The sequence below is a fragment of the Pseudophryne corroboree genome, chromosome 1 (assembly GCF_028390025.1).
Source record: "Pseudophryne corroboree isolate aPseCor3 chromosome 1, aPseCor3.hap2, whole genome shotgun sequence".
NCBI classification, from domain to species: domain Eukaryota; kingdom Metazoa; phylum Chordata; class Amphibia; order Anura; family Myobatrachidae; genus Pseudophryne; species Pseudophryne corroboree.
In genome coordinates, this window is record NC_086444.1 from 817558091 (window position 1) to 817585562 (window position 27472).

The 27472-nt window shown below is 47.3% G+C and overlaps 2 protein-coding genes across 3 annotated transcripts in view; one reads left to right on the forward strand and one right to left on the reverse strand.

Moving 5' to 3' along the window:
• RBPMS (RNA binding protein, mRNA processing factor) overlaps window positions 1-27472 on the forward strand; it is a 288589-nt gene that overhangs the window by 141074 nt on the left and 120043 nt on the right. The gene's annotated exons all lie outside the window — the stretch shown is intronic.
• Window positions 20664-25781, reverse strand: LOC134910982 (uncharacterized). The gene is made up of 2 exons (XM_063919377.1): window positions 24017-25781; window positions 20664-21252 (listed from the first exon to the last, which is right to left on the reverse strand). The coding sequence occupies exons 1-2, from the start codon at window positions 25724-25726 to the stop codon at window positions 21124-21126; spliced, it is 1839 nt and encodes a 612-aa protein (XP_063775447.1). The 5' UTR covers window positions 25727-25781; the 3' UTR covers window positions 20664-21123.

Genomic DNA, 27472 nt, shown 5'->3' on the forward strand with positions numbered 1-27472 from the left:
GTTTGTTTAAGTCAGGCACCCGGGGAGACACCTGTTGTCCGTGGGACGAATATGGCCATTGACATGCCTGGTCAAATTACAAAAAAAATCACCTCTTCGGTGTGGAATTATTTTAACACAAATGCGGACAACAGGTGTCAAGCCGTGTGTTGCCTTTGTCAAGCTGTAATAAGTAGGGGTAAGGACGTTAACCACCTCGGAACATCCTCCCTTATACGTCACCTGCAGCGCATTCATCATAAGTCAGTGACAAGTTCAAAAACTTTGGATGACAGCGGAAGCAGTCCACTGACCACTAAATCCCTTCCTCTTGTAACCAAGCTCCTGCAAACCACACCACCAACTCCCTCAGTGTCAATTTCCTCCTTACACAGGAAAGCCAATAGTCCTGCAGGCCCTGTCACTGTCAAGTCTGACGAGTCCTCTCCTGCCTGGGATTCCTCCGATGCATCCTTGAGTGTAACGCCTCCTGCTGCTGGCGCTGCTGTTGTTGCTGCTGGGAGTCGATCGTCATCCCAGAGGGGAAGTCGGAAGACCACTTGTGCTACTTCCAGTAAGCAATTGACTGTCCAACAGTCCTTTGTGAGGAAGATGAAATATCACAGCAGTCATCCTGCTGCAAAGCGGTTAACTCAGGCCTTGGCAGCCTGGGCGGTGAGAAACGTGTTTCCGTTATCTACCGTTAATTCACAGGCAACTACAGATTTGATTGAGGTACTGTGTCCCCGGTACCAAATACCATCTAGGTTCCATTTCTCTAGGCAGGCGATACCGAAAATGTACACAGACCTCAGAAAAAGAGTCACCAGTGTCCTAAAAAATGCAGTTGTACCCAATGTCCACTTAAGCACGGACATGTGGACAATTGGAGCAGGGCAGACTCAGGACTATATGACTGTGACAGCCCACTGGGTAGATGTATTGCCTCCCGCAGCAAGAACAGCAGCGGTGGCACCAGTAGCAGCATCTCGCAAACGCCAACTCGTTCCTAGACAGGCTACGCTTTGTATCACCGCTTTCCAGAAGAGGCACACAGCTGACAACCTCTTACGGAAACTGAGGAACATCATCGCAGAATGGCTTACCCCAAATAGACTCTCCTGGGGATTTGTGACATCGGACAACGCCAGCAATATTGTGCGTGCATTACATCTGGGCAAATTCCAGCACGTCCCATGTTTTGCACATACATTGAATTTGGTGGTGCAGAATTATTTAAAAAACGACAGGGGCGTGCAAGAGATGCTGTCGGTGGCCCAAAGAATTACGGGCCACTTTCGGCATTCAGCCACCGCGTGCCGAAGACTGGAGCACCAGCAAACAGTCCTGAACCTGCCCTGCCATCATCTGAAGCAAGAGGTGGTAACGAGGTGGAATTCAACCCTCTATATGCTTCAGAGGATGCAGGAGCAGCAAAAGGCCATTCAAGCCTATACATCTGCCTACGATATAGGCAAAGGAGGGGGAATGCACCTGACTCAAGCGCAGTGGAGAATGATTTCAACGTTGTGCAAGGTTCTCCAACCCTTTGAACTTGCCACACGTGAAGTCAGTTCAGACACTACCAGCCTGAGTCAGGTCATTCCCCTCATCAGGCTTTTGCAGGAGAAGCTGGAGACATTGAAGGAGGAGCTAAAACAGAGCGATTCTGCTTGGCATGTGGGACTTGTGGATGGAGCCCTTAATTCGCTTAACCAGGATTCACGGGTGGTCAATCTGTAGAAATCAGAGCACATTTTGGCCACCGTGCTCGATCCTAGATTTAAAACCTATGTTGGATCTCTCTTTCCGGCAGACACAAGTCTGCAGAGGTTCAAAGACCTGCTGGTGAGAAAATTGTCAAGTCAAGCGGAACGTGACCCGTCAACAGCTCCTCCTTCACATTCTCCCGCAACTGGGGGAGCGAGGAAAAGGCTAAGAATTCCGAGCCCACCCGCTGGCGGTGATGCAGGGCAGTCTGGAGTGAGTGCTGACATCTGGTCCGGACTGAAGGACCTGCCAACGATTACTGACATGTCGTCTACTGTCACTGCATATGATTCTCTCACCATTGAAAGAATGGTGGAGGATTATATGAGTGACCGCATCCAAGTAGGCACATCAGACAGTCCGTACGTATACTGGCAGGAAAAAGAGGCAATTTGGAGGCCCTTGCAGAAACTGGCTTTATTTTACCTAAGTTGCCCACCCTCCAGTGTGTACTCCGAAAGAGTGTTTAGTGCAGCCGCTCACCTTGTCAGCAATCGGCGTACGAGGTTACTTCCAGAAATTGTGGAGAAGATGATGTTCATCAAAATTAATTATAATCAATTCCTCCGTGGAGACATTCACCAGCAATTGCCTCCAGAAAGTACACAGGGACCTGAGATGGTGGATTCCAGTGGGGACGAATTAATAATCTGTGAGGAGGGGGATGTACACAGTGAAAGGGGTGAGGAATCGGACGATGAGGAGGTGGACATCTTGCCTCTGTAGAGCCAGTTTGTGCAAGGAGAGATTGATTGCTTCTTTTTTGGTGGGGGCCCAAACCAACCAGTCATTTCAGTCACAGTCGTGTGGCAGACCCTGTCGCTGAAATGATGGGTTTGTTAAAGTGTTTTTTGAAGGGCCATCCTGCCTGACACTGCAGTGCCACTCCTAGATGGGCCAGGTGTTTGTGTCGGCCACTTGTGTCGCTTAGCTTAGCCATCCAGCGACCTTGGTGCACCTCTTTTTTTCTTTGCATCATGTGCTGTTTGGGGACTATTTTTTTGAAGTGCCATCCTGTCTGACACTGCAGTGCCACTCCTAGATGGGCCAGGTGTTTGTGTCGGCCACTTGGGTCGCTTAGCTTAGTCATCCAGCGACCTCGGTGCAAATTTTAGGACTAAAAATAATATTGTGAGGTGTGAGGTGTTCAGAATAGACTGAAAATGAGTGGAAATTATGGTTATTGAGGTTAATAATACTATGGGATCAAAAGACCCCCAAATTCTATGATTTAAGCTGTTTTTGAGGGGTTTTTGTAAAAAAACACCCGAATCCAAAACACACCTGAATCCGACAAAAAATTTTCAGGGAGGTTTTGCCAAAACGCGTCCGAATCCAAAACACGGCCGCGGATCCGAATCCAAAACCAAAACACAAAACCCGAAAAATGTCCGGTGCACATCACTAATTAAAACAGATAATTGAAAAGTAACTCCAACAGCGCCCCCTACCTTGCAGCGATATGTGCGGTGGCACACTCCGCACATACCTAGTTACGGCCCTGGTGTACTGCCCCTTCAATACTAGTTTAACCAGTTACTTTTTATTTTATTAGTAAACAATAACAAAAAAGGTAAAAAGTCAACAAGTCTTATTAATGTGCTCTAACCTATATCAACCAATCAAATTATTACTTTTATCACAATGTAAAAAATTTTTTTAAAGTATTGGCCGTATGCAAGAGCCATGAAAGACTAATGGTGTTTGACAAGGCATAGATTGGAATGTGACAGCATGCAGTGGGCCTTATTGAACGTTGCCTCCCTCCCCTTTTCGTACCTGGGTCTGACACAGGCCCTCATTCCGAGTTGTTCGCTCGCAAGCTGTTTTTAGCAGATTTACTCACGCTAAGCCGCCGCCTACTGGGAGTGAATCTTAGCATCTTAAAATTGCGAACGAAAGATTCGCAATATTGCGATAAGACATCTCTGTGCAGTTTCTGAGTAGCTCGAGACTTACTCTGCCAGTGCGATCAGTTCAGTGCTTGTCGTTCCTGGTATGACGTCACAAACACACCCAGCGTTCGCCCAGACACTCCTCCGTTTCTCCAGCCACTCCGGCGTTTTTCCCAGAAACGGTAGCGTTTTTCCCCACACGCCCCTAAAACGGCCTGTTTACGCCCAGAAACACCCACTTCCTGTCAATCACATTACGATCAACAGAACGATGAAAAAACCGTGAGTAATATTCCTAACTGCATAGCAAATTTACTTGTCGCAGTGCGAACATTGCGCATGCGCATTAAGCGGAAAATCGCTGCGATGCGAAGAAAATTACCGAGCGAACAACTCGGAATGACCACCACAGTTGGAGTATAGCTGGTGTCATGGTTTGCAGTTGAGCTCTCAAAATGCAGTACACAATGCATACACTGTGCAGCAAACGGCTGGATAGCGCAGTTAATAAGTACACAAGTTAATAAGTACCTCGGAGCATCTAAAATGAGAAGCAAAGAAGATATATATACTGTATATATATATATATATATATATATATATATATATATACACTGCTCAAAAATAAAGGGAACACTAAAATAACACAGCCTAGATCTGAATGAATAAAATATTCTTTTTAAATACTTTGTTCTTTACATAGTTGAATGTGCTGACAACGAAATCACACAAAAATGATCAATGGAAATCAAATTTATTAACCCATGGAGGTCTTGATTTGGAGTCACACTCAAAATTAAAGTGAAAAAACACACTACAGGCTGATCCAACTTTGATGTAATGTTCTTAAAACAAGTCAAAATGAGGCTCAGTAGTGTGTGTGGCCTCCACGTGCCTGTATGACCTCCCTACAACGCCTGGGCATGCTCCTGATGAGGTGGTGGATGGTCTCCTGAGGGATCTCCTCCCAGACCTGGACTAAAGCATCCGCCAACTCCTGGACAGTCTGTGGTGCAACGTGGCGTTGGTGGATGGAGCGAGACATGATGTCCCAGATATGCTTAATTGGATTCAGGTCTGGGCAACGGACGGGCCAGTCCATAGCATCAATGCCTTCATCTTGCAGGAACTGCTGACACACTCCAGCCACATGAGGTGTAGCATTGTCTTGCATTAGGAGGAACCCAGGGCCAAACGCACCAGCATATGGTCTCACAAGGGGTCTGAGGATCTCATCTCGATACCTAATGGCAGTCAGGCTACCTCTGGCGAGCACATGGAGGGCTGTGCGGCCCCCCAAAGAAATGCCACCCCACACCATTACTGACCCACTGCCAAACCGGTCATGCTGGAGGATGTTGCAGGCAGCAGAACGTTCTCCTTGGCGTCTCCAGACTCTGTCACGTCTGTCACATGTGCTCAGTGAGAACCTGCTTTCACCTGTGAAGAGCACAGGGCGCCAGTGGCGAATTTGCCAATCTTGGTGTTCTTTGGCAAATGCCAAACGTCCTGCAAGGTGTTGGGCTGTAAGCAGAACCCCCACCTGTGGACGTCGGGCCCTCATACCACCCTCATGGAGTCTGATTCTGATCGTTTGAGTAGACACATGCACATTTGTGGCTTGCTGGAGGTCATTTTGCAGGGCTCTGGCAGTGCTCCTCCTGTTCCTCCTTGCATAAAGGCGGAGGTAGCGGTCCTGCTGCTAGGTTGTTGCCCTCCTACGGCCTCCTCCACGTCTCCTGATGTACTGGCCTGTCTCCTGGTAGCGCCTCCATGCTCTGGACACTACGCTGACAGACACAGCAAACCTTCTTGCCACAGCTCGCATTGATGAGCCATCCTGGATGAGCTGCACTACCTGAGCCACTTGTGTGGGTTGTAGACTCCGTCTCATGCTACCACTAGAGTGAAAGCACCGCCAGCTTTCAAAAGTGACCAAAACATCAGCCAGAAAGCATAGGAGCTGAGAAGTGGTCTGTGGTCACCACCTGCAGAACAACTCTTTTATTGGGGGTGTCTTGCTAATTGCCTATAATTTCCACATGTTGTCTATTCCATTTGCACAACAGCATGTGAAATTGATTGTCAATCAGTGTTGCTTCCAAAGTGGACAGTTTGATTTCACAGAAGTGTGATTGACTTGGAGTTACATTGTGTAGTTTAAGTGTTCCCTTTATTTTTTTGGGCAGTGTATATATATATATATATATAAAGAGCAATAGATATGGAGGCGCACAGGTGGCAAAAGTGACACACGTAGTGCACGTGATGTGTGAGAAATAATTTTTTTTTTAATAACAAACACAAAAAGAAGGTCAATTCTGGAATGTTAATAATGACACTCCTCAGTATATAAATGAGTGGCAGCTCCTAAATCAGTGAGGTATGTGTTGGGACACACATAACAATGTGAAATATAAAAGAAAAGGGCGCCTCCTAGTGTCTAAAAGAAAGAGTGTTTCACCCAAAAGTAAAAATGATGAATAGACACTACTTATCTGATATAGCAATCTTCAGTCACATGACCAACACAGGTATGATATGAAAATAAAAAGCAAAACATATATACAGATGTGTCCACTTACATCTTTGCTAATTTGCTAAATTTGGCACAACATGCAAAACACGGCTAAGCTGTTTTTCACGAGTAACGAGTGGATGGATTTTAAAGTTTTTGTTTGCCATAATAGAATATGTATAAAGTAACATATTAAAGAAGCAAGTTAAGAAAAATCACACGGCATGGCTAAATCTCTGAGTCTATAGTATGTTAAACCAAGCCATACATGGCGGGATATAGCAAAGATGTATGTGGACACATCTGTATAACATAGCGTGTACAGTTTTTATACCGTTGTAAGTTAAGCAAGCAAACTTAGTTGTATAAGAACCTTTTTTAATGGACACACATGTCCCAAACTAATAATCCACAGCCAGGGATAGTGAAAGGTTTTAAAAACTTAATACAACAAATACATACTTCCCCACGATGAAGTCTGAATACTGAAATGCGTTAGGACGGATGTACCTGAACCCCCTAAATGGACAGATAAGCTCTAAATATTTTTTATCTTGTACGTTTGCATTTTTACTATTTGTATGTATTTGGTCATACTGCCGGGTCGACACGGGTCGATGTGCGGTGTGAAAGGGCCATGGTCGCATTCCCGGGTACCCTGGCCTGGTATTTAAAACCCGGGAGTAAAGCAGTGTTATTCCCGGGTTGAACACCGTGCCAGTTGATGCAACCCGGGACCCGTTCACTACATAAGGAGAGGCAGTGCGGAGATGAGCTCATCTCCCAGCGCCGCCCCCCCCCTCCCCCCCGCCGCTATGGCAACCGATCCGCCAAATTTTCAGGTCGGGAAGCTTGCCGTTAGGGTCCAATGCCGGATCCCACCTGTGAAGGACCCGTTTCCAATTCCCGGGTAGGATTCGGCATTGGCGATGTGAAAGGGGTATTAGTGTGACTGCTACTGAACCATCTATTGCATGCAGACCCAAACCATATGCTATCAGTATTAAAGTATTCATATTTGCACTGATTGTTATAACTTTGCATGACAAATACTGTGGTTATGTATCTACCGGTTGTCCATTTACACTGCTTTGGGAAAAAAAACATTTACCATCTCCTAGCTCTCGCTCCCCTTTTTCTATCTCTGCCTCACGTCCTCCCTCACTCCACTACCACTCTCTTTCCCCATTTCTTACTCCACTGTCTCTCTTTCTCACTCTCTTTCTGGAGTCTGTTCATGAAGCAGTGAAAAGTGTGGAGAAGTGAGACAGTGGAGAAGTTGCCCATGGCAACTAATCAGTGTTTTGGGGTAACATTTATAAAGTGCATTCTATAAAATTCTACATACCAGCTGATTGGTTGCCATGGGCAACTAATCCACTTGCTCACTTTTCCACTCTTTTTCCACTCTTTTCACTGCTTCATGAATAGACCCCTCTGTGTCCCCTTCTTCTCTCTTTCAGTATCTCTATTTTGTTAATAATAGAGCTCTGGTTGCTTCCTTACTATTACTGTAAGTAGGGGGGCTCTTAGGAGTAGATTTACTAAAGCTTCTAAAAATGAGAAGTGGTGATGTTGCCCATAGCAACCAAATTCTGTCTGTAATTTTCTAGGATGCAACATGATAGCTAGAATCTGATTTTGTTGCTATGGTCAACAACACCATTTTTTGAAGTTTTAGTAAATCTACCCCTCCTGAAGTCTGTTTCTTGTATATTTCAAGCATGAGCTGTAAAACAATATTTTAGCTGATGTGAGACGGTCACAGAGATAGCATGATGTATCCCCTGCTTAAGCATCTTGTGCTCAGAAGGCTCTGGCTGTATCTCCCTATTGATGCAATGTACAGTATCAATCCTTAGAGAGAGATAGAGTGGAGAAGTTGTCCAAAGAAACCCATTAGCTCCTAACTGTCATTTCAAAGATTGTGCCAGATAAATGACAGTTACAAGCTGATGGGCTGCTTTGGGCAATTTCTTCACTCTATCTCTCTCCAAGGCTTGATACATCTTCCTCCTGTTTAACACCATCCTTGCTTGATGAGCACACACTCTGATTGACACCTCCCACCAGCACCAGGTCTGTGACCCTGATTGGGTTATCTGCAGTCAGTCACCCAACCAACCAACCAACCAACCAACCAACCAACCAACCAACCAACCAACCAACCAGCCACTTGTCCCTGCCTATTGCTAGAGTTTAAGCAGGGAGCAACAAATTGTGTATTCTGTGTGGTGCTCTCTGACCCATTAATCACTATGAAGTAAGGAGAAAGGATAGAGCCATCTTAACATAACAGGCAGACTGGGCAGCTTCCCAGGAACCCACAAATTATAGGGGTCTCCGAGCAGTGGTGGGCAGTGGTCACATAATCAGAGTGGTGAGGCAGCATTCTCTACCGGTCTCCCAGCCTGCAGCCAGACTTTGAATGTCTGTCAGCATGCTGAATGGTGAATGGCTGGAGCTATCCATCAATCAGAGTGCTGACAGCCATTCACTGTATGTAAGCGTGTGGAGAGATGGCACAGGTCTGCAGGAGGGGTAAGTTATGATTTTTTTTTATTGGTTCGCTTGATTGGGTGGTTAGGGGCCCCAGTGCATTGTTTTGCCCATGGCCTACAATGCTTCTTGGACGGCCCTGGGACACCTCACTGCAATCAGCAGCGCAGGTAGTCTCTTCAATCCCCCACAACTTCTTTCACCTTTGGGTGCTTTTGTGAATCCTGCTGCGGGTAGCTGTCAGCAGGGGGCATCCAAGTGTATGATGGCCATTACTCTCGCACTAGACAGAAACCATACACAATTATACATAGATATTGCTGTTAAACTTATTCTTTTACCTGCTATTTGCTCTACTTGGCCATTGTACAGGTCATCAGAATTATGTGGAGACTAATAAATGAATAATAATAATAATAATAAAGTTGGAGGTGTCTTCTTAAGGATTGACTCTTAGGGCAGTATCCTATCAGCTGTGGTAAATTACCATGGCTAATTACCTCTCCCGGGGCTATCCAGTTAGCCTTGATGCTGGAACTTATCAGGGATTTTGTGAAAAGCAGGCTTTTTTCCATGATTACAGCAGCGAATACACAGGTCTCCGACTGTTGCGGATCTTATGTGTTTTTGCGCAAAAACGTAAAAAAAAAATTTTGGGATGGAAACAATGGGGGCAATTTGGATAGCCTGACAAAAAAAAAAAAATCAGTGGTAAAAAAAGAATTGTGAAACAACCCCCCCCCACACACACACATCACACACACACGTTTTTTGCACCCCAAAAAATTATAGGTCTGATAGGATACACCCCTTAATGTTGTATAGACTGCTTCCTCTTTTACATAATCAAAATATATAAAATTCTCCTAGAAATATAGACTGCCAATGTCATAAAAAGTGATGATATCAGCTGGCAAAGGGAGACGACTTGTCTCTCCTTTGCTCCCGCAGCTAGACCGTTACAGAGGTTAAAAAATTGGGGTACCCCATCCCTAAGTTGTTTCCTTAGCCTCCTACGCTATACAGCATAGCCCGAGCTCCGTTCAGCACCTCCCCGCCGCATAGGTGACGAGCCGGCACACTGAGGTCTGCAGCGCGGTGAAAGTCGCGATCTCTGCGTCTGGATCCTAGTGGCGTTTCTTTTCTGGAACACACCCTTCACTTCACATCCTGGCCCGAGGCTGTCTCTGAGCCTCTACCGCCGCGACCCCCTCCTGCTGAAGTTGATTGGGAGCGTACCGGTGCACAAAGATTTTCTGAACCCCGGCCTGCAGCTGACGCACATTGCCATCATGCCGGGAGAGCACACAGGGAAGTGTGCCTGCACCCATACCTGCTGTCTCATACAAGGAGGCTGCAGTGTGTAACACTGCTACAGGATCTCCCATTTTGGAACCATCTGCTCGTCTCTCAGTGGTGCCCTCCATATTGTGAGCCATGGACTGTGAGTAACAGTGCCTTGTTACCTTGTAGCTGTTAGAGACACCGTCCCTGGGGTCGTACACTGTGTATTCTGTTGCCCTGAGCAAGGGGGTACCGCTGCAGTGTCTCTTGCTGTCCCGCTCTCAGAAGTTCCGGATCTCGCAACTGGCTGTTGCCTTGGATTACTGGGGCATTGTCGCATTTCCTGCTGGCCCCGCTGCGCACTCCCTGCCCCGCACCGGGACCACTAAGTTCGGCCGGTCTGTGTGTTTTTTTTTTTTACAAGTTTGGGTACCCTGCTGTTTGTACTTTGGATCCTACAGTAATGCAGCAGTTTATAGTTTGGTTGATAAATGAACACATATGACCATAGTTAACGCTCTGGTGGTCGTTCACTAGCGATTCGATCATAGCAGTTGCTGTACTTACTGCATCAAACACTGCCTCTACTGATCTGAAGCCTATTCCATAAAGCTGTGAGACTCTGTTTCTATTACTACTGGGACTGTTCTAACTGCCTTTGAGGCTTGCATTGACCTGGCCTCTTAGAAGCGACTCCTCCTTCTGTATTCATTTACTCAGAGGCGCTCAGCCTGCCGGGCTAATTGATTACTTGCTAAGCTTATGCAACAGGCTATGTGCTAGCTTTTCCATTCCTCTAGTTCTCCCAGAACTTATTGCACCACACCCACATTGTTTTTCTATCTTTGATTATACAAAATGAGTAAAACGGCCCCTAAAGTGAAGAGGGGCAACCAACAGGGGATTCTGCAGCATTTATCTCGTACTGACTCTCGTCAATCTTCTGAATCTCCACCAACTTCTCCAGTGGGTATGCACACTACGGACTCTTCTCCTGCTCCTGTTTATGCTACTAAAAGCGATATTCAACTAAGATTGCTGATCTGGGTAAATCCCTTAATGCTAATTTCCAGCATCTCTCTGCTGATCTCAAACCTGAAATTGCTACATTAACTGGTCGTATCATGTCAGTGGAATCTAAAATGGAATCTAATACTAAAAGTCTCTGCGAAGTCTCCCAGGATGTAAACTTTCTTTACAGAGAACTTACTTCCCTCATGATAAGGAGAAACAACCTCAGAATCCGTAACATCCCTGAATCTGTCACCTCTCGGAATCTGGAACCCTATCTGAAACGCCTTTTCCTAATGTTGGTTCCTGACCTTTCACATCACTCTCTGCTTATAGAACGAGCTCATATGACATTACGCCCGAGGCCTAAAGATGGTGACCCACCTAGAGACGTTATATTGAAATTCCTGTCCTTTAAAACTAAGAATTTAATTGTCAACAGTAGCAAAGAGTCTTCGTATATTCTTTTTGAAGATGTACGTCTTCAGATCTTCAAAGATTTGGTTCCCTCTACCATCTCCAAACATAGAGAACTTAAGAGATGTTACCAAAACTCTGAAGGACAATGGAAATGTTTACAAGTGAGTTTTCCCTTTCCGCTTAATTGTAGACATTAATGGATGTCCAGTTTCCATGAGAGACCCTGAGGAGGGTAAAGTTCTTCTTCACAAGCTCAAACTTACTGGAACTGGATCGAACCCTCCTTTGCAAAACCAGGATGGTTCCTCTACCTGAACTCTTCGTGTGCTCATCTCTGGTACAGTTAAAGTGTAGAATATTGTCTTTCACTTCGGTGGGCTTGGTTTTATGTTATGGGTGCGAGTTCCCTACTCTTGTCTCATCTCCTTGACGTTTTGGACACATTCATTAAGCACTGAGCGTTTAGATTCCATACTTACTCTAATTTGATGAATTGAGTGCATGCTGGAAGCAAAACCCTGGCCCCATACCTTATTTTATTGTTCTTACTGTACTACTATTTATTTATTGTATTATGTATTGTAATTATTGTATTATGCGGGTGACATGGTTAGTTTAACACGTTTTTCTGTTTCACATTGTATTTCCGGGTGGATGGAGATTGCTCTGTTTGTATCTTTCCACTCCCCCCCACCCCTCTACTCGGTGGCACTAGTGTGAGGTATACTAACAGTTTGTTACCCTCACTACTGACTGTAATTTACTTATACGTACTCCCAGGAATTTCAGCCCACTAGGATTTGTCCCTTATATTGGGGCGAATTTTCCCTTTTTACCCAAGGGCTCAACCACTGTGAACTTTTGTCTTCCGGTTGAGAAGTCTTTAATTCAAATTTCCTTATCAAACCATTCCCCCTATTTTTTTTTCCTTTCTTTTTATACTCACCTGGCAGCATGGTATTTCATAGGCTATAATTGTTGCTATATATTTGTATCGCTCCTTCATGCGTTGTAGTGGGGTACTGAATGTTTTACTAGCTGTAGATATAAGTACCTAATGTGTGGTCGGATCACTCAATCATAACATTTTCCATTGATCCCATCCACACGCCCTGCGGTCACCCTTCCTGGCGACTTAACAAAGCTCTTCTTCGTATTCCCACATTCAGAGACCATATCAGCTCCCAGGTTGAAGATTATTTCACCCTTAACATGTCCTCTGATGTACATTTTTCCACAATTTGGGAGGCACATAAAGCGGTGATTCGCAGCACCATCATAAAATATTCTTCCCATAGAAAGAAACAGCAGACGCAACTACCCAACTGCGGACCTTATTACCCAACTAGAACGTCTCGAACATACTTATAAAACCAAGAGAAAAAAAATGGTTTATAACTTATCCGGCGCTACTGTATAGATGATGTCCTTGCAGACTTTCTCCCCTAATATTTCTTTTATCAAACGGCATCAAATCCGGCCACCCAAAAAATCATAAGGGGATGTATATAGTGAAGTACAGTTTTTAATTACAACAGACAATACAGAAATAAAATCATATTAATGCTCCACACATAATATACAATGTGTAATGATAGCCTGGGATGCTGTGATAAATGAAATTACCAGAGCAGGTTTGAACTGATTAATACAGTTTAGAAACAGCATTAAATATGTGAGTCCCGGGCTCCCACCGATCTTGACAGCGCTGGATCAGCCTCCCTGGGTCCACTTGTCACCGCCTCACCCAGCAATCAATTACAGGTCTCTACGCTTCCAACGCGTTTCTACCCCAGCGCTGGGGTCTTTTTCAAGGAATCCTGAGCATATGTGTGTGAAGCATATTTGTGTGAATGCACACACACAGAAGAGAGAGGTCATTTAGCACAGAAGGCAGCAACAGGGAAAGGTGAGTCCAGAACTCATAAAACCACGCAGTCCTTATTAGCTGAACAAACAGAAAAATCTATTAGGTGGCTCAAACAGACATTTTACGAAAAAGGCAATAAATCAGATACAATAAATCAGTCTAAGCTGCAAACTAAACGGGCTTCTCAAACCATCACAGCTCTTCGATCTAAAACAGGACATTTAAGCTACGACCCCATTGTCATAAACGACTCCTTTTACGCATTTTATAAATCACTATATAACCTTCAGGAAGGGGACCCTGCACAGGTACCACACTCTTCAGCTATACAAGCTTACTTAGATTCTTGCAATTGACCTAAATTAAGTAATTCTTCTCTTTCTAAACTCAATTCACCTATCACCATTGAGGAATTAGATATGGCGTTAAAATCACAAAAGCCTTCCAAAGCTCCATGCCCCGATGGGCTTCCGGCATCATATTACAAATCTTTTTCTGGAGTTTTGATGCCTCACTTGCTTTCTCTTTTTAATAAAATTATGCAAGGAGAACGTTTCCATATTGATACTTTAAAATCTTAGTCATAGTTATTCCCAAACCCAAGAAGGACACTTCTTAGGAAACTATAGTCCGATCTCTCTAATTAAGGCGGATATTAAGTTATTTGCGACAATATTAGCAAATAGATTAAATCTCTACCTGCAACAACTAATTGACGCAGATCAAGTTGGTTTTGTACCAACCAGACAGGTTCTTGATAATACTTGCCGCACTGTCAACCTCATTGCTCATATTAATCTACTCAAATTGCCCGCTGTTATGCTTTCATTGGACGCGGAGAAAGCCTTTGACAGACTTTCTTGGCCTTTTATGTTTCAAGCATTACAAACATACTGTATGGCCTCTGCGGTGACTTTCTCAAAGCGATACAAGATCTATATTGTAACTCTGCAGCTATTGTATCTGTCAGTGGGCTTTCTTCAATGCCGTTTGGTTTGAGTAATGGGACTAGACAGGGCTGCCAGCTGTCTCCCCTACTTTATGCATTAAGTATAGAACCTCCAGCAGCTAAGATTCGAGGCAATCCTGACATTAAAGGCATCTCAGTTGCAAAATCAGAATATAAACTATCGTTGTTCGTGGACGACGTGGTGTTGACATTGTCCTCTCTTCCGACCTTTCTTTCTACTTTGGAAGACGAATTGGCTTTGTATGGCAAGTATTCTGGGTACAGGATTAACAAGAATAAATCGGAAGCAAGGGCGTTTCACCTTGTTCCCTCTGATTTAACACTTTTGGAACGTAAATTTACATACTTATGGTGACCAAAATCGTTTAAATTTCTGGGCATCCAAATTACGAAAGAATATGACCATCTGTACAAAGCTAATTATGTTCCTCTTTTACATTCTATTCAATCAGATTTGACTAAATGGGCTCCCCTCTGTATCTCCTGGATAGGACTCATCAAGTCTGTCAAGATGAACATCTTGCACAGACTACTTTATCTATTTCAGACAACTCCCATTACTGTAAAACCACGTTTCTTCGCACAATACAAACACTATGGGGTATATTCAATAAAAGTCGGGTCTATTCCGACATGCAGTTGTCGGAATGGACCCAACAACCCCTATTCAAAAGAGCGGACAAATCCAACTGTCGGATTTGGCCGCTCCCGTGTCCTGCTGCCAGCGCTGCGGGTGCGCTGACAGCAGCGGCAGAGGGAGCTGTCAGCGGCGCCGGGGGAAGAGGGGAGCGGTCAGCGGCGCCGGGGTTGAGGGGGGAGCGGGCTCCGGCGCCGGAGCTGAGGGGGAAGCGGGATGCGGCGCTGGAGGTGAGGTGATGTCTGCGGCGCCGGGGGGGGGGGAGCGGAGGAGACGGAGCGGACGGCGGAGGAGAGGAGGAGACGGGGGAACAGCGGCTGCAGCAGTGGAGGCTCACGGCAGCGTCCACCCGGCTCCAGCAAGCAGGACGTCGCTGGGTCCCTGCTCTCTCCGCTGCTCCCCCGTCTCCTTCTCTCAGATCACATATCTCAATCCGACTTCTCAATCAGTTCCTTGTGTACGAGCGACGTTGAGGGTCTGGGCTAGCTTGAACAAACGATTGAACTTGGGTCCGTATTCCTCACCTTTAACACCTCTTTGGCGACACCCCCATTTCCCTATGGGTTGTGTAGGTACATATATGTGCTCGTGGGCTGCAGCAGGCATCACAAGAGTACGTAATATTTGGGAATAATTTGCTCCTCGAACTTTTGACGAATTATGTTAGAAATTTGGGTTAAACTCTATCCACCACTTTGCATATATGCAGATAATTAGCTTTATTCATTCCCTCGGCAAATCACGGACATTTAGAGATCTCTACCCTTCTGAACGTCTCTGTACATACGACCCGGGACAAAGGGGAACTATATCTATCTTATATTCTATGTTAGCCTCTTCACCCTGCACAGATAAAAAAAACCTTTGAAGCGGCATGGGAAAAAGACTTGGGGAAATGTTTAGATGAAGAGGAATGGTCAGTCATCCGTCTGAGAGTAGCTAAGACCTCTATTAATGCTAATTTGAAAGAGAATTCATATAAAATTTATTCCCGGTGGTATATAGTACCCGAAAAGTTGCATTCTATTTATCCGTGGGCCTCAGATCTATGTTGGCGTAAATGCGGACACAAGGGCACCTGTTTTCACATATGGTGGGAATGCTCCCTTATTTCTGAATATTGGAACAGTGGGACTAATTCAGACCTGATTGTAGCAGCAAACTTGTTAACAGATGGGCAAAACCATGGCCCTCATTCCGAGTTGTTCACTCGCTAGCCGCTTTTCGCAGCAGTGCACACGCTAAGCCGCCGCCCTCTGGGAGTGAATCTTAGCTTAGCAAAATTGCGAACGAAAGATTCGCAAAATTGCGAATAGAAATTTCTTAGCAGTTTCTGAGTAGCTCGAGACTTACTCCTACATTGCGATCAGTTCAGTCAGTTTTGTACCTGGTTTGACGTCACAAACACACCCAGCGTTCGCCCAGACACTCCCCCGTTTCTCCAGCCACTCCTGCGTTTTTCCCAGAAACGGCAGCGTTTTTTCACACACACCCATAAAACGTCCAGTTTCCGCCCAGAAACACCCACTTCCTGTCAATCACACTCCGATCACCAGAACGAAGAAAAAACCTCCTAATGCCGTGAGTAAAATACCAAACTTCTTAGCAAATTTACTTGGCGCAGCCGCAGTGCGAACATCGCGCATGCGCAGTTAGCGGAAAATCGCACCGATGCGAAGGAAAATAACGAGCGAACAACTCGGAATGAGGGCCCATAGTGCACTGCAGGGGGGGCAGATATAACATGTGCAGAGAGAGTTAGATTTGGGTGGGTTATATTGTTTCTGTGCAGGGTAAATACTGGCTGCTTTATTTTTACACTACAATGTAGATTTCAGTTTGATCACACCACACCCAAATCTAAAACTAGGTACACACTATACAATTATCTGTCAGATAATCTGGAAAACTGTAAAAACAGTCGGTCATCCAAGTTGGTTAAATTTGTGTTTAACCAATTTGTATGAGCAACAGGTTTTGTTTGTTTCCCAGTGTTTGGGAACAAATGACAGATTATAATTTGCTCTCATCCATTACCAGATTTTCATTCCAACCAGCTAGATCTGGCAGATTATCTGACAGATAATTGTATAGTGTGTACCTAGCTTTTCTCTCTCTGCACATGTTATAACTGTCCCCCCCTTCCCCCCTGCAGTGCACATTGGCCCTCATTCCGAGTTGTTCGCTCGCTAGCTGCTTTTAGCAGCATTGCACACGCTAAGCCGCTGCCCTCTGGGAGTGTATCTTAGCACAGCAGAATTGCGAACGAAAGATTAGCAGATTTGCGAATAGAAAGCTCTTAGCAGTTTCTGAGTAGCTCCAGACTTACTCAGCCATTGCGATCAGTTCAGTCAGTTTCGTTCCTGGTTTGACGTCACAAACACACCCAGCGTTCGCCCAGACACTCCCCCGTTTCTTCAGACACTTCCGCGTTTTTCCCAGAAACGCCAGCGTTTTTTCGCACACTCCCATAAAACGGCCAGTTTCCGCCCAGAAACACCCACTTCCTGTCAATCACAGTACAATCACCAGAACGATGAAAATTCCTCGTTATGCCGTGAGTAAAATACCTAACCTTTGAGTAAAATAACTAAGCGCATGCGCAGTAAGCGACTAATCGCAATATAGCGAAACTCGGCAACGAGCGAACAACTCGGAATGAGGGCCATAGGCCCTCATTCCGAGTTGTTCGCTCGTTGCCGAGTTTCGCTACATTACGAGTTGTTCGCTCGTTGCCGAGTTTCGCTATATTGCGATTAGTCGCTTACTGCGCATGCGCAAGGTTCGCAGAGCGCATGCGCTTAGTTATTTTACTCAAAAGTTAGGTATTTTACTCACGGCATAACGAGGAATTTTCATCGTTCTGGTGATCGTACTGTGATTGACAGGAAGTGGGTGTTTCTGGGCGGAAACTGGACGTTTTATGGGAGTGTGCGAAGAAACGCTGGCGTTTCTGGGAAAAACGCGGGAGTGTCTGAAGAAATGGGGGAGTGTCTGGGCGAACGCTGGGTGTGTTTGTGACGTCAAACCAGGAACGAAACTGACTGAACTGATCGCAATGGCTGAGTAAGTCTGGAGCTACTCAGAAACTGCTAAGAATTTTCTATTCGCAAATCTGCTAATCTTTCGTTCGCAATTCTGCTATGCTAAGATACACTCCCAGAGGGCGGCGGCTTAGCGTGTGCAATGCTGCTAAAAGCAGCTAGCGAGCGAACAACTCTGAATGAGGGCCATAGTTTTGGCCATCTGCTAACAAATTTGCTGCTACAATCAGGTTTGAATTAGGCCCAATGTTGTATCTTTATTGCAGGGATGGGGAACCTTCGGCCCTCCAGCTGTTGTTGAACTACACATACCAGCATGCCTTGCTACAGTTTTGCTATTTTGCCATGCTAAAACTGTTGCAGGGCATGCTGGGATGTGTAGTTCAACAGCAGCTGGAGGGCCGAAGGTCCCCCCATCCCTGCTTTATTGGATAGTCTCACCACCTCCCTACCACCTAGAGATCCCCTTCACGCATTGTTATGCTTACCAATACCAGGGATGTCTAAACCTTTCAATAAACTCTGTGGACATGTTTTTAACGCTGCCAAACTGCTCATAGCTATGGACTGGAAGCAATCTACTGCTCCCTTTATTATTGCCTTAATACATAAGGGCCCTCATTCCGAGTTGTTCGCTCGTTCTTTTTCATCGCATCGCAGTGAAAATCCGCTTAGTACGCATGCGCAAAGTTCGCACTGCGACTGCGCCAAGTAACTTTACTATGAAGAAAGTATTTTTACTCACGGCTTTTTCTTCGCTCCGGCGATCGTAATGTGATTGACAGGAAATGGGTGTTACTGGGCGGAAACACGGCGTTTCAGGGGCGTGTGGCTGAAACCGCTACCGTTTCCGGAAAAAACGCAGGAGTGGCCGGAGAAACGGTGGGAGTGCCTGGGCGAACGCTGGGTGTGTTTGTGACGTCAACCAGGAACGACAAGCACTGAAATGATCGCACAGGCAGAGTAAGTCTGGAGCTACTCTGAAACTGCTAAGTAGTTAGTAATCGCAATATTGCGAATACATCGGTCGCTATTTTAAGAAGCTAAGATTCACTCCCAGTAGGCGGCGGCTTAGCGTGTGTAACTCTGCTAAATTCGCCTTGCGACCGATCAACTCGGAATGAGGGCCAAGGTTTGGTACATTGCTTCTATGGAGTGCATTACTGCTCTTCTACACGACGAAATAGCCAAATTTCATGAAGTTTGGACTCCATGGTTCTCTCACTTTAATCATAGTCTGCCTGGATTGGGTTAAATGTATTTATTTCTTTTTCGGGATTAGAAAATCAACTTGTTTTTTTTCCATGCTAGGCAGCGTTGAGCATCCTCAGGAAGCTCAGACGCTGCCCAGCTCCCTTCTCCCAGCTCCCCTTGCCCCCAGCTGTGCGCACTGTGCAGTGTGATGTGAAGTCAGAGGTCACGCTGCGCAGTCTGACGCCAGCCGCCCGCGCTGCCCGGATCGCACTTCAGAGCCCACCGTCTGCAGCAAGTGAACCTGCCTGCACTCCCAGAGGATGGTGTGTAGTTCTGTGGGCTGGGCAGGCAGTGCCGTTTCTTGCACTTTGAAGCCCCCCTCCCCTCTCCTCCTGAGTGCCCAGCTCGGGGGGCCGGGGTTTCGCGGAATGACGCGTTTGCGACGTGACGTCACGACGCAATCGCGTCATTCCGTGAAACCCCGCCCCCCGAGCTGGGCACTCGGGAGGAGGGAGAAGGGGGAGCCGTGCAGACGAGGGAGAGGCGGCTGAAGAGCGGGAAGAACCGTTTCAAATGTAAGTCAGCCCCTCTCCCTCTCTCCCCCCCCCCCCCCCCCCACCTGCCGTACTGTGTAAAAATAAGATTTTACTTACCGGTAAATCTATTTCTCGTAGTCCGTAATGGATGCTGGGGACTCCGTAAGGACCATGGGGAATAGATGGGCTCCGCAGGAGACAGGGCACTTTAAGAAAGAATTTGGATACTGGTGTGCTCTGGCTCCTCCCTCTATGTCCCTCCTCCAGACCTCAGTTAGAGAAACTGTGCCCGGAAGAGCTGACAGTACAAGGAAAGGATTTTGGAATCCAGGGCAAGACTCATACCAGCCACACCAATCACACCGTATCACTTGTGATAAACTTACCCAGTTAACAGTATGAACAACAATAGAGCATCAGATAAACCCTGATGCAACTATAACATAACCCTTATGTAAGCAATAACTATATACAAGCATTGCAGAAGAAGTCCGCACTTGGGACGGGCGCCCAGCATCCACTACGGACTACGAGAAATAGATTTACCGGTAAGTAAAATCTTATTTTCTCTAACGTCCTAGTGGATGCTGGGTACTCCGTAAGGGGGTGGTAGTCATGTGACCGCCGGTCGGCTGACCGACAGTCACATGACCTCCTCTGTGAGCCCGACGGCTCACTATCCCGATGGTCGGCATGCCGACCAACAGGGACTATTTCCACTCGTGGGTGTCCACGACACCCATAGAGTGGGAATAGAACCCGTGGCGACCGCAGGTCGCCACCGAGCCCGCAGCGTGGCGAGCGCAGCGAGCCCGCAAGGGGCTTGCTGCACTCGCCCCTCCCCGCCGGGATCCCGGCGTCGGTATGCTGCCGGGATCCTGTGAGGATACCGGGTGACCTGGGTATCCTGGGGTTCAGGGATCACACTGTGGAGCCAGTTATAATGAAAATCAAGGTGATCTTTATTCAGGGAGACCCAGAAATCCAGTGAACAGCAAGCAGGGTTATACTAATAATGTCCACTCAGAGCTCAGCAAAGTCCTTACCAGCTGCTGTATATCTCCTCCAGTCCTGGGCAGTAATGACAGCTGTAGCAGGGCACACAGAGTGGCTGGTCACTGATGACACTGAGAGGGGACGACACCCCAACCTCCAGTGAGTCTAGCTGTGCACCATCACCTCCACACACACACAGTCTCCTTCTCCCAGCCACTTCCTCTCCCCACAATTCCCCCTTGCTGGTTCCTTCTCTCTCCTCCTTTCTGATTGGTGGATCATGCTGTCAGTCTTTCCAGAGGGGAAGGAGGAGGGCTTTTCTAAAAGAAACACTCCCCTGCTGTATGCTTCTGGGATACTTCCTGTGTGTGACTTCTGCAGACTGAGGGCTTCAATTTAAGAACTCAGAATTTGGGCCATAGGATTAACTCTATCCTTTTTAACATGAAAGCATGTCCTAGACATCCCTTTCCCTGGTCTCCTCACATACCTCCCCCTTCTTAAATCGAGGAGACAGGCATGATGCCAATGTTGGAGTCCTGACTGTTGTCTCGGCCCGAAGGTCTGCGAAGTCTGGCATTTGTTTCCTCACGTCTGGATAACCCGTCAGCATTGTGATGGTCTCGTCCCTTTTTGTGAGAAATAGAAAAGTTGAAACCTTGTAACGCCAAACTCCACCTCAACAACCTCCCATTTTCCCCTGAGGTTCTGTTTAGCCAATTTAACGGGTTATGGTCAGTAATAACAGTGAATTCTTTACCATAGAGATAAGGTTGTAGTTTCTTTAAGGCCCAGACTATGGCTAGACACTCCTTCTCAATAGTGGCATAGGCTATCTCTCGGTCAGCTAGCTTACGAGATAGATACACAATTGGGTGTTCCCTACCATCTTCTCCCACCTGGCACAACACTGCCCCAAGTCCACACCCCGAAGCGTCTGTCTGCACAATAAACTTTTTATGGTAGTCAGGGGCAGCCAACACTGGGGCTCGAGTCAGCGTGTCTTTTAAGATGGTGAAGGCTTGCTCACACTCAACAGTCCATTCAATCTTCCGAGCATATCTCTTTTTGGTCAAGTCCGTTAGGGCCTTGGCCACGGTGCTGTAATGTGGTATAAATTTTCTGTAATAGCCAGCAACCCCAAGGAAGGCCCGCACTTGCTTCTGGTTGACAGGTCGGGGCCAGTTGACAATAGCCTCCACCTTTGCCGGTTCTGGTCTAATAGATCCTCCTCCAACCCGATGTCCTAGGTACTGAACCTCAGCCATCCCCATCTGACATTTATCTGGGCGTATGGTGAGCCCGGCCTGTCTGATCCTTTTGAGCACTTCTGCCACATGAGTTAAATGGTCTGCCCAGGTATGGCTGAAGATGGCGATATCATCGAGGTAGGCTTGTGCAAAGTCTTGACATCCCTCCAGTAGGTCATTCACCATTCGCTGGAATGTGGCAGGGGCGTTCTTCATCCCGAAAGGCATGGAAGTACACTCAAAGAGTCCTATGGGTGTGATGAAGGCAGAACGCTCCTGGGCTTCTTTGGTAAGTGGGATTTGCCAGTAACCCTTGCTTAAGTCCAGCGTTGAGACGAACTTGGCCCCTCCAATCCGGTCCAGTAGCTCGTCAATACGGGGCATAGGGTAAGCATCAGTTATGGTTACTTCATTCAATTTGCGATAGTCCACGCAAAACCGTGTAGTCCCATCTTTCTTGGGAACCAACACGACCCCAGCGGCCCATGGGCTTTTAGATGGCACAATGACCCCCAAAGCTAGCATCTCTTTGATCTCAGTCTTCACCTGTCTCATAACATCTGGGGTCATTCGGTAAGCGACTTGTCGGATGGGCTTACTGTTCCCAGTGTCCACATGGTGAGTGGTCAGGTGAGTTCGACCAGGTTGACATGAAAACTGGGCTTGTTCAGCCTCTAAGATCCTCTGCATCTCTTGCTGCTGTGCCGTATTCAATTGTAGTCCCACCTGGACTGATTCCACTCCCTTATTCTCTTTAGCAGCTCCCAAAAGGTCAGGCAATGGATCAGTTTCTGGAGTCTCCATCGGAGGGCAACATACCATCATGGCCGCTACTTGACGATCTCTATAAGCTTTAATTCTATTTATATGGAAGGTGCGTAGGCGCTTCCCTCCCTTATCCAGGGCGATCACATAATTGACCGGTCCGGTACGCCTTACCACTGTATACGGTCCATCCCAGGTGGCTTGCAGTTTGTTTCTACGCACTGGGATAAGCACCATGACCTTTTGCCCTGGATTCAACTCACGGTCTTGAGCGTGGGCATCGTACCATTCCCTTTGTTTCTCTTGTGAATCCCGGAGATGCTCTTGGGTTAACTGTAGCAATCTTCTCATCCGATTCCGCATGTTCTCTACATATTGTAAAATGGGCTGCTGGTGTTCTTGGAAAGTTCCCTCCCAACTCTCTTTGACCAGGTCTAGGGGCCCCCGCACTTTCCGGCCGTACAGAAGTTCAAACGGGGAATATCCGGTAGATGCTTGTGGAACTTCCCGATAAGCAAATAGAAGCTGTTGCAGGGCTCTCTCCCAGTCCCTCCCCTCGGACTGTACGTAAGCTTGTAGGAGTCTTTTCAGCGTTCCATTGAATCTTTCACATAGTCCATTGGTCTGCGGATGATAAGGGGTGGTCCGAAGAGGCCGAACCCCCCACTTTTCCCACAGGGTTTGCATTAGTTCACCTTGGAATTGAGGCCCTTGGTCTGTGACGACTTCCTGTGGATATCCGACCCGACTGAATATGTCCGTCAGTGCTTGCGCAACATGTTCCGTGTCAATGGATGACAGGGCCACGGCTTCAGGGTAACGTGTCGTAAAGTCCACCAGTGTCAAGATGTACTTCTTGCCCGTGTGACTGGGAATAGCTAATGGTCCAACTAGGTCTATGGCAACACGGGCAAATGGCTCCCCTATAATAGGTAATGGGTGCAGAAAAGCTTTCTGTTGGGGCTTTCCCAGTCTCTGACAGGTATCACAGGTGTCCCGATACTGCTTAACGTCTCTAGAAATCCGTGGCCAGAAGAAATTCCGCAACAGTCGGGCCAATGTTTTCCGGGTGCCAAAATGGCCAGCTGCAGGGATGTCGTGGGCAAGAGCTAGTAATTGTGCTCTGTATTGTGTAGGTACCACCAACTGTTTAGTAGGCATGACTGCTTCCTGTCCGGGCCGAGGGATGACCACTCGGTACAGTAATTCCTCTTCCCACACTATCTTACTTCTATCAGCTGTTTCCAACCCCAGTTCGGCTGCACTCCTCAATTTGCTCAGGGAGGGGTCAGTCCGTTGGGCCTGTCGGAACTCACTCCGGTCCACCTCAGCCCAAGTCTACCTCTAAAGTACTGGACAATGAACTAGAGTCACTCACCATTGTCTGGGTAGGCTGATTCTGGACCATATCTGTAGCCTGGGTCACCTCTCTTCGTGTTTGGCTTCTGGTTACCACCTGGACGAAGCGTGTCACTAGTCCTTGTCCCAGATCATTCCCGAGGATTACCTTGGCTGGTAGCCCCTTGAGTACTCCGACTTCCACGATTCCTTGGTCAGCTCCCCAGTCCAGATGTATCTTGGCAACAGGAATATCGGCCTGTTGTCCCCCGGCAGTGGCAATTCGCACATACTGTCCAGGTATCACCTGGGAGGCAGGAATCAGGTCTGGCTCAATCAACGTAAGTGAGGCCCCAGAGTCTCGTAGGCCCTGTACCTGCTGGTTCTCCACTATCACAGTCTGTAGGTGCCCTCGCATATTCCAGGGAGTCGCCTTCTCCTCCCCCAGAACCAAGTCCACAATATACACCCCACCCATCATCCCATCCATATCTGACTGGACGACCTCTTCACCATACTCCTCCGTGGGGTAACATACCACAGAGACTGGAGCCGGTCTAGCCCCAGGGAATGGCCCTCTTGTGCGTGGACAGTCCCTAAGCACGTGTCCTGGTTGATTGCAGCGATAACACTTCCGAGGTTCTGGGTTAGCCACTCTGAATCTGGGTGGCTGATAAGTGATGTTTTTGATAGGGCCTCCTTTATTACTATCTTTGACTTGCGGTTCTTTATCAGAGAGCTTCTCCACTCGTGGGTTTCTTGTACCGCCTGCTGCACTGAAGATTCTCCATTGCGGACGATTGGCTATATATTCATCAGCCCATTCCGCAGCTTGTTCAGGTGTACTGGGCTTCCTGTCTGCGACCCACTCCCGTACCTCTGGTGCCATCTTAATCATTAGCTGTTCTACCACAATTAAGTTGACAATCTGCTCCACAGTGGAGGCCTGTCTTCCTTCAAGCCATTTCCCACAGGCTTGCCGTAGCTGACTAGCAAACTCTTGGTAGGAATCAGTTCCACCTTTATTCAGTGTCCTGAATTTAAGACGATAAGATTCTGCAGTTATCTGGAACTTAGCAAGCAATGCTTTCTTTATAAAGGCATAGACTCCACATTCCTGGGGGGTTAGGGCCCGATAGGCTTCCAGAGCCCTGCCAGTGAGACTTGGCCCCAAGTACTTTGGCCAGTCAGCTGGCTCTATTCCATGCACCCCCATGAGATTTTCAAAGATCTGGAGGTGAGTGTCAATGTCTGTTTCATTTTCCCGAAATGTGGGAACATCCTTAAATCCCAAGCGTCGCTTCTCTTGTTCAAAACTTCGGGGGGACTCCGGAATTCCACTGCCAGCAGGAATTTGTACTCCTAGTATAGCTTGGATCACTCCAGCTCTCTCCTGTGGGGTCGCACCTTCGCCTAGCGCCCCCAGCAAGCTCTGCAGTATGGCAGGAGTGGCATCGGTCAACTCTGGTAACTTATTGGATGAATTACTACCAATGCCTGTTGGTCCCTCTTCATCATCACTCAGGTGGTCAGGATCCTCTGGGTGCCCCCGATCCCACTCCAACAACCGAAGTACCAGAGTTTCCCTGGTCTCAGTCCCATCATAAGTAATTCCCTTCATCCTGCAAAATCCTTGTAGGTGAGGTTTCCGAGCTGTACGGTAAAACTTCTCCTGCTCTCTCATTGCATTCTCCCCTTGACTGCTGGCCACAACTGCTGGCTGACTCTCCATGCTGATACTTTTGTGCATTAGCTCCCTGGAAACTCTCTCCCTGGAAACACTACAGGAACTGTGTGATATCCCACCGCTGCCACCAAATGTGAGGATACCGGGTGACCTGGGTATCCTGGGGTTCAGGGATCACACTGTGGAGCCAGTTATAATGAAAATCAAGGTGATCTTTATTCAGGGAGACCCAGGTGACCGGCGGTCAGGAGACCGCCGGTCACCCGTACTACACCCCCGTAAGGACCATGGGGATTATACCAAAGCTCCCAAACGGGCGGCTGAGTGCGGATGACTCTGCAGCACCGATTGAGCAAACACAAGGTCCTCCTCAGCCAGGGTATCAAACTTGTAGAACTTTGCAAAAGTGTTTGAACCTGACCAAGTAGCCGCTCGGCAAAGCTGTAATGCTGAGACCCCTCGGGCAGCCGCCCAAGAAGAGCCCACCTTCCTAGTGGAATGGGCCTTAACTGATTTTGGCAGCGGCAATCCAGCCGCAGAATGAGCCTACTGAATCGTGTTACAGATCCAGCGAGCAATAGTTTGCTTTGAAGCAGGAGCACCAAGCTTGTTGGAAGCATGCAGGATAAACAAAGACTCTGTTTTCCTGACCCTAGCCGTTCTGGCTACATAAACCTTCAAAGCCCTGACCACATCAAGTAACTCGGAATCCTCCAAGATACGAGTAGCCACAGGCACCACAATAGGTTGGTTCATATGAAAAGATGACACCACTTTTTGCAGAAATTGCGGACGGGTCCGCAATTCTGCCCTGTCCATATGGAAGACCAGATAGGGGCTTTTATGTGATAAAGCCGCTAATTCTGACACACGCCTAGCTGAAGCCAAGGCTAATAGCATGACCACCTTCCACGTGAGAAATTTTAACTCCACGGTCTTAAGTGGCTCAAACCAGTGTGACTTCAGGAAACTCAACACCACGTTAAGATCCCAAGGTGCCACTGGAGGCACAAAAGGGGGCTAAATATGCAGCACTCCCTTTACAAACGTCTGAACTTCAGGTAGAGAAGCCAGTTCTTTTTGAAAGAAAATGGATAGGGCCGAAATCTGGACCTTAATGGAACCCAATTTTAGGCCCAAAGACACTCCCGACTGTAGGAAGTGAAGGAAACGGCCCAGCTGGAATTCCTCCGTAGGGGCATTCCTGGCCTCACACCAAGCAACATATTTTTGCCATATACGGAGATAACGTTTAGCCGTCACGTCCTTCCTAGCCTTTATCAGCGTAGGAATAACCTCATCCGGAATGCCTTTTTCTGCTAGGATCCGGCGTTCAACCGCCATGCCGTCAAACGCAGCCGCGGTAAGTCTTGGAACAGACAGGGCCCCTGTTGCAACAAGTCCTGTCTTAGAGGCAGAGGCCATGGGTCCTCTGTGAGCATTTCTTGCAGCTCTGGATACCAAGTCCTTCTTGGCCAATCCGGAACAATGAGTATTGTTCTCACTCCTCTTTTTCTTATGATTCTCAGCACCTTGGGTATGAGAGGAAGAGGGGGAAATACATAGTCCGACTGGAACACCCACGGTGTCACTAGTGCGTCTACAGCTATCGCCTGAGGGTCTCTTGACCTGGCGCAATACCTCTGTAGCTTTTTGTTGAGGCGGGATGCCATCATGTCTACTTGTGGCAGTTCCCACCGACTTGCAATCTGCGCGAAGACTTCTTGATGAAGTCCCCACTCTCTCGGGTGGAGGTCGTGCCTGCTGAGGAAGTCTGCTTCCCAGTTGTCCACTCCCAGAATGAACACT

What these genes read in the sequence shown, in the direction of transcription:
- LOC134910982 (XM_063919377.1), bottom strand. Translation starts at nt 25,726, where the DNA reads ATGCACAAAAGTATCAGCATGGAGAGTCAGCCAGCAGTTGTGGCCAGC. An exon ending in ATCAGCCTACCCAGACAATG is followed by an intron (nt 21,253 to 24,016) that starts GTGAGTGACTCT and finishes TCTCACAAAAAG; the next exon opens with GGACGAGACCATCACAATGC.